The sequence below is a fragment of the Hibiscus syriacus genome, unplaced genomic scaffold (genome assembly GCF_006381635.1).
Source record: "Hibiscus syriacus cultivar Baekdansim isolate YM2019G1 unplaced genomic scaffold, ASM638163v2 tig00004072_pilon, whole genome shotgun sequence".
Classification (NCBI taxonomy): Eukaryota; Viridiplantae; Streptophyta; class Magnoliopsida; order Malvales; family Malvaceae; genus Hibiscus; species Hibiscus syriacus.
Window position 1 is genome coordinate 305,265 of NW_024061998.1, and position 11,469 is coordinate 316,733.

The 11,469-nt window shown below is 31.6% G+C and overlaps 1 protein-coding gene across 1 annotated transcript; it reads right to left on the minus strand.

Moving 5' to 3' along the window:
• Positions 1-4,607: 4,607 nt before the first annotated feature.
• On the minus strand, positions 4,608-6,248 carry LOC120189073 (cyclic phosphodiesterase-like). Its single transcript, XM_039192411.1, has 3 exons — positions 5,753-6,248; positions 5,579-5,633; positions 4,608-4,839 (listed from the first exon to the last, which is right to left on the minus strand). Exons 1-3 carry the CDS (start codon positions 6,206-6,208, stop codon positions 4,634-4,636), a joined length of 717 nt encoding a protein of 238 aa, XP_039048342.1. The 5' UTR covers positions 6,209-6,248; the 3' UTR covers positions 4,608-4,633.
• Between the last annotated feature and the right edge of the window lie 5,221 nt (positions 6,249-11,469).

Consider the following 11,469-nt stretch of genomic DNA (forward strand, 5'->3'; position numbering starts at 1 on the left):
ATTTCTATTAAGATTATAGATTTTGTAATAATTGAAGAATTTTTTATTTTTTGGAGTTATCACTTTTTTATTTTTTGAAATTTTCAGGGATCTAAAGGATATTTATAGTAATTTATAATCGTTTTTCAATGTATTAAAGTTGATCATTTTAACTTAAAAAAACCAAATAATTTATCTTAATTACGTGTTATTGTTACAAGTTTAATTTGTTATATATATATATATATATTTCCTCTTCACATGAAAATTTAATTTTTACATATAATTTTATATAACAAAAAGTAAAAAACAAAAGTCGGCCATGCTTGTGGTGTATTGATCAATATTTGGTGTAAAAAATCAAAGGAAATTTTGGATTTAATTGTTACTCTAATATAAGGTTGATTTTACTGAAAATATGTTCAAAGAATAACAGTAAATTCATGAGAGACAGTCGAACACTTTTTTATGTCAAAATTTTTATTAATTTATAAATATTAGCTTTTTTATATTTATAGTTTATAGTTCATGATTTTTATATAATTTTAATTTTTTTTTTACTTTTTTCTATTTTAAATAAAATTTAAAAATATTTTAATATTTTTAAAAATTAAATAATATTTTCATTTTTTAATTTTTTTCCTTAAAGATTAAATATATTTATATTTTAGTTTTAAAAGTATGTATAACATATTAAGTTCAAGATAACACTGAACATCAAAATGAACAGTTAGACAGAAGATCCGATTAAGATGAAGTATTGGGACTTAATAGAGAGTTTTGAAGTTTAGAGACCAAATACAGATTTAACTATATTTTGTTAGTGTTGAGTGCAATTAATCCCAGAAGAATCAGTTAACGTTTTCTATACCACACGTAAAGCACAAGTAATTTTTTGGTGGGGTGACCCGTATTCTGTGCGGATGGTTATAGGGAACAATTTAATGTCCGCTTAAACTTCTCGTTTCAGCCGACCTTGAAATATTAAATTGTTGTTTAAACCCCCGAAATAGGCAAAAATAAAAGTTTGGATAAGACGCAACAAATACAAGTGGGAATTGAGAATACCATTTTTGTTTCAAAAATATTTTTATATTTAAATCAGATTTGTTTAAAAATATTAAATTATATCTTTTATTTATTTTAAGTGTCTAAAGTTTTTTTTTATCAAAATTGATATTTAACATTTTCTTATTGATCATTTAAGGTACTTGACTGTTAACAATTATTTTCTTTTGTTAACCATTCAAAATATGATACGTGATAGGCAAACGAAAAGAATAGATGATTGTTCGATGATAATCCACGAAATTAATTTTTTTTGTTAATTATTCAAAGTATGACACGTGAGAATAGATGATTGTTTGATGATAATCCGCAAAATTAATTTTTTTTGTTAACTATTTAAAATATGAGACGTGATAGGCAAATGACAAGAAATAGATGATTGCTCAGTTATAATCCACAAAATTATTTTTGTTAACTATTCAAAATATGACACGTAATAGGCAAACAATAAAAAATAGATGATTGTTCGTTGATAACCCACGAAATTAAGGGTTTTAGGAGTTTGAGTTTATTTTATTAGATTTTAGAGAATTTTGATATTTTTTAAATAAAAAATTGTTTCTTTTTAACTGTTTTTAAAAAAAATCAAAATATTTACATATCATATATTTTGAGTAGTTGATGGTTTTTTGACATCAAACACTCAAAATGATAACGTAACAACTTGTACATATAATACAAAATTAAATTATTTATAAAAATGTAAGAATGACCATCAGGAAAAAAGTAATGGAAATATTGTGGGGAAGGATATAAGATAGTACCAACTTGTACAAGTTGATATAAAAAATGGGTCAAATAAAAATAAATGTCTAAAGACTAAAACATAAAACCTTGATGTCGCTGAACCAACCGAAAAATTGTAGCAGAAAAAAAAGGTGTAGAAGTCAAAGAATTTGGGAATAACAAATTCTCAAACGACACTAATCTTTGTCCAACTAGATGTAAATGAGTTGAGTTGAGTTAAATTCAAAAAGTTTAAAATTAAGTTCGACTCGTAAATTTACAAACTTAAAATTATCAAGTTCATCTCAAATTTAAAATAAAAAATTAAATTTTGATTCAATTCGAAAGTTCACAAACTTATAATTTTTTATAATCATGAACTATTAGATATCCGGCTCAAAAGCTCACGAACTTAAATTTGACAAGCTTAACTTGAACTTGAAATAAATAAAAAATTGAAGTTCGACTTGAGTTTAAAAAAAATTTGAACTTGAAACATTCTCAGACTTAATTCGATTGAAGATCAAACTTGAATTCAAACCTTAAATAAATAAAAACCTTATATTGCATTTTAAACTAAAACAACATATAAATGTTAATATTATTAATAATTTGATTAAAAAATTTAATATATATTTTTTGAGTTGTTCACAAGCTTTTTGAGTCGGTTATAGCTCGCTTAAGTTCGGTAAAAAATATAGTTCGAGTCCATTCAATTAAAGTGTTGACCAAACTTTGAGCAAGTCAAATTTGAGTAACTTACGATCTGTCTCGTCTCATTTACAGTCTTAGATCTAAGTTTTTAAACCAATCATGTATTGACAAAAGAGATTCCCCAGTAATAATCCTTAAACGTAATAATTATTTTTAAATTCTAAATTTAATCGTAATTTTTCTTGGGATAGAAGGGATTATAGGAGAATGAATGAAGGAGAGTACTAATTTACCTAGAACTCATTATTTAAGGAAATATGAGAGAATAAATATGATTAACTTAAACACCGATCAAATGTGATTACTCTCCTCAAAAGTAAATAATTGTGTATATTTCCGGTGAATATGTGAAATTTGAATGATCTCAATTGTGTTTAATTCTATCAAAAAAGTTTGTTTAAGAATTATACAATTAAGTATATGCTACAGCCATATTTATATCATATACTTGCTATTATTATTTTCGCCCGATATAATAGACGGCTGTGACGATATATATTGCGAAATATTGATGGAGTTTTTGACCGCCTCAGTGTCTCCATTTCCAGGTATTCATCCGAGGGAAAAAAAATGAAAGAGGCTGTTGACTTTTCTAAAAGAAAGGCTCATTCATGCACATGTGATTTAAAGAGAAAAAGTAAAACCAAAAGATAAGTATTAACAGGAGAACTCGAGAGGACAATACTGAAATGAGGCAGCCATTATTCTCAATCTGTTTACATGGCTACTTCGAAATATTCAGTTTGAAAGCACTATTTTATTGGATAAACTACACATTTAGTACATAAACTTTTATATTTTTCAAAACCATACCTAAAATTAACTTTTTGTTTCATTTTAGTACCCCACCGTTAAAAATCTAGGTACTAAAATGAAACAAAAATTTAATGAAGTATACAAAAATGAAACAAAAAATAAAAATTAGGTATGATTTTAAAAAAATTGAAAGTTTAAGTACTAAAACAGAACAAAAGTGATAGTTTAGTCACTAAACATGTAGTTTACCCTATTTTATTTGTGGTTGAATTGTATTAAATATTCAGTCCAATGATCCAGGATCCAGCTATAGCAAGGCCGTGACAGCTCCATCCACAACTAGCAACAGATTGAGTCGGTTTTTTTGCCAACCCGACCCAATCTTAGGTAAAGGAGATCTCACCCGACACAAATTTAGGATAACAATTTGCATTCAACACAATACAAATATATATAATTTATTTTTATCCGGAACAGTAAAGATCCAATTGAAACTAAAAAATTATAAAGATAAGTGTATTATAACAATTATTTCTAAATATATATAGGAAAATTATTATTATCTCATGTCAGGTCGGAGGGTTTTCACCTTAAACTTGAACTCGACCCGACATCACCCTTTACGACATCCAACCTGAGCCTTATTTAAAAATTAAAAAAAATGACTCTATCGGATCAGATCAAAATCCGAAAAATCCAAGTTAAAATACCATCCATATTTTCACATCAATCTCCTCCTCTTTCATATCATAAAGAAACTTTTCTGACACCAACTGGATAAAAAAATATTTGAACTGGGAATTGAGGAGATTCATATGCGCTATTTGTTCATTAATAACCAGGTTTCAATTTAGACAATATTTTCCAAGGAAATTTCTCAAGCATGAGGACATCAAAAGTATGGGTCTTTTGAATACAGATCATGGACAATGGCTTTTGATAGAGTCTTCAAATTGACAACAAAAACAAAGTCAAACGTGCATAATCAAGCAGATAATTTTCTTGACAAGTTCTTTGATCACATGCTAGCTATTAAGAGAGAAACTTGTTCCATAAGTTCACATGCATTGATCTAAGCGAACTTTTATAGACCCAAATAAATAAAACAGAACAATAACTTACAGTATGCAAGTTGCAGCAGTCAGTGGACTTGGCCAATTACCTGATTTATAAAATGGCTACCACCAGTTTTCAAGGTACGCAACCTTGAATACATCTAGCTGTTGATAACATATACAGTGCATCATAATCATAATCATAATCATAACTCATAGATATTACTACGAACCAGCGTAGATGCGTTATTATTGACGTAAATGAGAGGACACACTCAGTCTTATTCGGTGAAATCTTACTAGGTGCTATTGAAGTAGTAGCAGAAGAGAAAGAGCTAATTGGGACTAAGGTTGCATTCAGCAACCTTCTCCCAGGATTTGAGAGTTTTGTCCTTGGTATCTGTTTTGTACAATGCAAGGCGACTTATCTCGAAGCTCAGACCACCGATGCTTTCATCGAGCATATTAGTTTTTTCTTGAGCTTTCTTCTTCTCTTCTTCTGAAATGTCGGCATAAAGGAGGCTCAAGTGTGGCATGTACGCTACAAGGAAATAGAAGATGTCTTTATCAATTATCAAAGTCTCAATTTTTATTTTCAGATTGGATGATAGTTCTCTAGTCTAGAAAAACAGTTCTATTCCATTCTTAAAGACAAACTGCAAGCAATCATCAGCCACAACTTGTCTAACCAGTCGAGTCTCGACAAACTAATGCAAAGGACATGGATTCAAGAATAAGCTAAATTAGTGAAATATTGCCTTCTAAAAAGAAATAGATAAAAGGGGTTATGGGGAATTTATTTAGGGAAATTGGTGTCTTCTTATTCCCCCCCCCCCCAACCAACCCCAACATTAACACCCCTTCCCTCCTTCTCAATGGAGAACTTGTAGCAGTCAAAATGTTATCTTTACTTGATTAGTTATTCCACCTTCTATAATTCTAACCATCTCTGAAGCTGAATCATAATCAAAACCTCAGGGGATATAGCCGGGGATGGACCGAGGAGTATTGGAGGGTGCGATTGCAACCTTGAAATTTTAAATTCTCATATTGATAATATAATTCCGCACCCACCGAAATTTTATAATTTTACACCCCTAAATTAATTTATACAAGAATCTAAATTCGCAAACATAAAATCTCGAGTTCGTCCTTCTTTGGATATAGCTATGGGTTAGTCTAATGAATTTCAGCATTAACATGCGGTGGAGTTACTGATTATTCAGGATGCCTAGAGATGTTAAAAAAAAGGCAAACATTTTTAAGCAGAAACAACTTACGGCTTGAGCACTTGTAACCAAAATGGCCACTGCAATGCTCACTAGTTTCCACTACCTGGAGAAATTTTCAAAATAAAAAAAAAAAGTGATAAAACTTTTACTTCATTCACTCCAACAAAAGAATTGTTGTCTGAATTTTAGCAAATCGAAGGAAACCCAAAGCGGGAATATTACCTGGGAAGTGGGATGAAGAAGCAAAAAGACGCATTGATAAAAGAAAGTCCCAGTAGCCACACGATCGACGGTTGCATTATAAGGCTTGAGGCCATCACAGGCGGCCCTGAACTTGGCCAATGCGTCATCGGGGGCTAAACTGATGGCCCCAACAACCGTGACATGGGGCTCGAACTGCGGCCCGCCGAACTCGGATCTTAAACCTTCCATCACCTTCTTCACCCTGGCGGTAACGTCTTCGGGAGGAAGTGCCCACACTGAATACACATCTTTCTTGACCACGGCTTCTGGGGTTGCCATGGACGTTAACGATGTGGAAATGGAAATAGATCGAGGGGTAAGAGAGCAATGGATTGAAATTGGAAGCTCTTTTTTGAGGATTGAATTTGTGGTTTTGGAGATGTAGAAAAACTGTGTTTGGGATTTTAAAATGGCAACTTGGGTTAGGTGGCGCATATGAGCATATGCTCTTTGCGGTTCTGGTGGAGCTCTGGAACCTGATGCCACGGTATAATTTTTCGGAAAATATGGCTTTTGTGCTGTGCGATAAGTTTACACTTGGTTTGTATTTTTTGGGTAAACCACGTGAATGGCCACTATATTTTGGGTAAGTTTTCTTTTTTCCTACTAAACTTTATAAAGTTATAAATTAGTCATTAATATTATCGATTTATAACAAAATGATTACTCGATGTTAATGGAGGTTACTAAAATAACGAAATTTTGACATGGAGTATTAAGTCAGATAATTTCTGTCTGAGAATCAAAATAATTAGTCAAAACCCAAAAAAATTGTCGTTTCTCCACCGCTTCACCCAATAACTTTCTAAAACAAACCATTGAAACCAAAGAATCTTGAAAATAAGGAATCGTTCAAGGAAAACTCAACACAACGGTCCTCAAAGCCGAGTCAAAATAACCGACCAAAACCTATCAACTTTTAAACGGAAAGCTTCTCTTTAGCATCAGCGACTGATACCTCTGGAGGCCTTGGAACTGTCGAAGAACCCGAATGAGCCACAACAAATTCATCAAGTGTACCTCCATTCTATCATTGCAAAATGCATTCATATAGTGAAAGTTATATGGCTTGAACCAACAAACTGTCCAGTGTAACGTCAAACATACGTATGCATTTTGTTGAGCCGCCCAGAGGATATTAAACAAGTCACGTTTAGAATGCAATGCATGGGAAGAAAAAACCCAGATTTAGATGGCAGATTGCAACAAACATGACCCAAGTAAAAGTATCAGGAATTTGGGGGGATTTGCGAGGTAAAAATGGGCAGGGCTATCCCGTTCTGTATTTTCTAGTTGATTGAGTTAATATTAGCTACTTCTATCTTGATCAAAACTTCATCCTTTTTTGGACTGGGAATTGATACTTCAACTTGCTGCAACAAGCATCAAATTCACAACCAAAATTCGGACTCAAACCTAAAAAATCTAACTTAGTATTTGATAAATAACCAAAATTTATAATATCTCGATCTCATCTGGAAAAAATAATCGTAATGAAAGCATGAAAATAAATAAACAAAAAGAACTTCATGAAGTAGAAAGTAGATAGATCCGGAGTCTCAATCCCTAAAATGAGAATAACAATCACATATGACGGGGACGATGAGCCACCAAGGACAGACACGAGGGAAAAATGTGGCTCAAAATTGATATTAGAAAAACAATGCCGGTCAAATATCTTGGGTGGCAAAAATAGTGTCAGGTTAGGGGTTAACGTGACACATCAATTTTCTATCATTCTAACGTCGAGGGATCACTTTGTTATAAATCAATAACGATAGTGATTAATTTATAATTTTTAAAAATTCAATAAAAAAAATTACTCAAATTTTAATTACCATTCGTGTTTACTTTCTTTTTAAACAGACGTCACTTTTTAAACCATCTCCAAGTGTCCCTTCAAACCAAGAAAAAGTTAAGTACCAAAATGATACTTTTTTATTGTAACAAATTAATCATACTTTAAGTCTTTAACAAATCAAATATCAAAACAAATTCATTCCGTATTTGGAATTGACTCGTTCATTTTTTTCTTACTCTAGGCGTTTTATATTTTAGGTTCTCATTTTTCTAATAATCTAAAATAATTATAAAATAGTATATATTTCAATCATTTACAAGAGACATACTATACAAATATAACTGTTTGAGCTCAAAACAACAAAAGAGAAAAATACTTATTTTGACCACTAAATTTATTCAATGAAATCGCTTACAACGTCATTTTAAAAGGATTAGGCGCATTAAAAAGACATTTTCAAACTTACAATAATAATGAGTATGAATACTCTGAAGTGTTGATATTTTAGCTCCAGGGGTACCTCTCGATAGACTGAATAAGGGCATGACAGGCCAAGAGTAGTTTTAGTACTAGCAAGTTTTCAGCTTCTTTTCACAACCACAATATAGACGTTTTTATCAAAATATCACCCTCAAATCTATTAATTATCTGTCATACACATTTTCTTATAATATTATTGATCTAGTATTTTTTCTGATAAAGTGACAATAAAGCGCAGATCATCATTCGTGTCTTCGTGGGGTTCTGTCCTAATTGACGCCACGTAAGGGAAGGCGCGGAACCTCTGACATATACGGAAGGCGCGGATCATGAAACGCGTTTTCCATGAGAAATGTTGACATGACACCACGTGAGAAAACACGTTTCAAGAGGCACACATTCTAAAGTCCACATCATCCCTCAAAACATTTTAAAAAAATTTTAAAAAATAGAACTATAGGGACTAACATTATAATTTAATACATATTAGTTTCATGAGTTGAGTTTAATGGAGTTAGAATGTTTAGGTTATGTTTATTGACGATGTGAGATAAAAGTTAAAAGGTATATTTATAACTTTTTTATCTCTATATCTAATGAATCTATTTATACACTATTGTTAAGTTACATTAGGTTATTCTTTAACATGTCCCATAGAGGACGCGATTCATGATCCGTGCCTTTCGTACATGTCAGAGGTTCCGTGAAGAGCGGATGACGATCTGCGCCTTCTCTTACGTGACGCTAGCTCGGACAGAATCCCGCGAAGACGCAGATGGTGACCCGCGTTTTATTAAAAAGGGTGCTATATTGATAATATTAGGAGAGATAGTGTCTTACAGGTAATTAATGGGTCTGAGGGTGATATTTCTATAAAAAAAACGCCCAAAATATTTATTTGATATTTTACTATGAGTTTTTATATAATAAGTACGGGAACTAGAAGGAAACTTTTATATTTTGTCCAATATCTCTATCGCACATATAAATATCAATATTATATAAATAATATTGAAATTACATGATAAATATCGATATTACCTTCTAAAAGAATTCATATGAAAAATATTGATATTGTCTTTTAAAAAGCCTATACTTTTAATTAAATAAAGGCAGTATGGATCAACATGGATTAGTTCAAGTGATAAGTAGTTTGATTCCATTTAAACAATGTCTCATGTTCGAGTTCTTGTGTATGTAGAAAATTCTTTTCGAGAGACTCGCCCATCAAAATCAGGTAAACGACGTGGGTCAATCCGGATTAGTCAAAGTAAAGTATTGAAACCACAACAAAAAATAAATAAATAAATAAAGGCAGACTGGAAGTTTATTAAAAGAAAAGCCTATACTTTTAACAGATATTCAGACAATATTGTTATGTACTATTTAGATACTAATACACAAACTCAAAAACCAGAGAATCACCTTGAAAATAGCTCCAAACTTCTCAAAATCAACTATTTTTTAACCCATATAGGATTTCATAATGTAATGTCTTCGAATTTTTTATTTTTTTTAAAACCTAACAATAAAAATATTTTTTAGTGAATACTTTACAAAAGTTAAAATTTAGCTAAAAACGATGAGGATTAAAATGACAATTTACAAATATTAAGGGCTTAAATTAACTTATTCCAAAAAAATCAATGTCAATCTTTTAAGGATTAGTTAAAGAAATTATTTTTCAATAGCAGAGGTGATTACAAGATAATATTAACTCATAATGTTTTTTAATTATTGATATTACACACACCCTATAAATACAATTGTTGAAATTCAAAGTCGAGATTAATATTCTCTTTAACCACTTATATCACTTAATGAGTTATAGTTAAAGATATTAATTATTAATTTAAATTTAAAGTATAGTACGAATCAAGAGAAAATGGTCAAGTGACTTGTTGTAATCATTGAAAGTCTCATCTTTGAATATTACATGTGTCATGAGTATGAACATTTGTTACGGACGGGGTAGCCAAGTCATCACAGGATCCAACACTGATAACTAACGCTGATAACGAGACACCTGAGGAGCAAAAATGGACAGTTGAGGAAGGCCAAGTTTTGCGCAGGGGAGGTAGAGCTAGGAGGGCCCCAAAGGCTCTAACTGATTTTGACTTTGTCCTCTCCAAGAATCTAGTGGGTATAAAATAATGAAATATGTACTGTGCTGGAGTAAGAAATATTTGAAGAATTTTCAATCTATCTCTCCGTCTTCTTCTCTTCCTTTCTATATCACTATTCTCAGGTTTTCCACGACACCATTCATTATCAAACGAATGCACATATTATCTTATATTTATTCTAGTTTATAAAAGAAAACTTAAAATTTAAATTATAAATTTGAGAATAATAAAATAATACTAATTGTATGAACTATGAAGAGAAAATGATAAAAAATATTTTAGGTATTTTTTTGTTGTCTTTTTTATTTTAAGGCTTCGTCCTGGCTAAAGATTGATTCGCATTGAGGTAGCTGATATTAAAGGACCATATACTCCTCTTTTGGGGGAAGAAGTTGTTCCCTTCCCAGCCCAGTGAAACCTTATGCTTAAAGTTTTGTCCGTAACAAGAGCTTTAAAACTCCTAATTAATTCCGTATCAGCAGCTTTTGCTCTGCATTTTTAGTATTAAAATCCTTCAGTTCAAGTTTCTACTGCAACAAAACAATTCGATCAAACCATTACCGGTAACATGCAGATTGCATACTCTATGTATAACATGACTAACTACCTGGATATAAACATTAAACACTCGCCTTCCAAGACTTTGGAAGGAGCTATTGTCCCTGATAACTATCTCTGCAAAGTGAGGTTTGACTGTATAACTTCCATTTGCTAAGCAGCGAATATAATAAGTGAGAGAAAGAGGAGACAGGCGTGCTCTTGTGTATAGTTCGGAGTTGTTCATCTTGAGAATGGAAACATTTTGTGCTATATAGTCCTTCGATGTTACGGAGGAATCCCAAAAGTGTCCAGTGCTACTTGTTTCCCAAGTCTCCCTGAGAGGAAAATATTTTGCAGGCCCTCCTAAATCTTCATCCCCATCATAATTTATGCCTCCAATTGTTGCAGATCCTCCACCACAATTTATATGTACCGAATAGCAATCTAGAGGGATACAGTGATAGAGATCAGGCTAATCCGAAATGTTATTTCAAGAACCCCTCTCAATCAAGAAGACTCTCTAAAGAAACATTTTCAGAGTCTATAATTGCATTTTAAACCAAATAAATTACCTTTAGAACATGGAAAGTTCTTCAGGCAGTTACTTTGTCGACCTCTGGATTAGAGAAGCATGACAAAGAATCATCAGACTTATTAAAGAGTGATCCAATGGGGAAACATTAAGAAAAGCTAAAGGCGTGTAGCTTATTTTCACAGTCAGTAAGTTATAGACTTACAAGTTGTTGCTT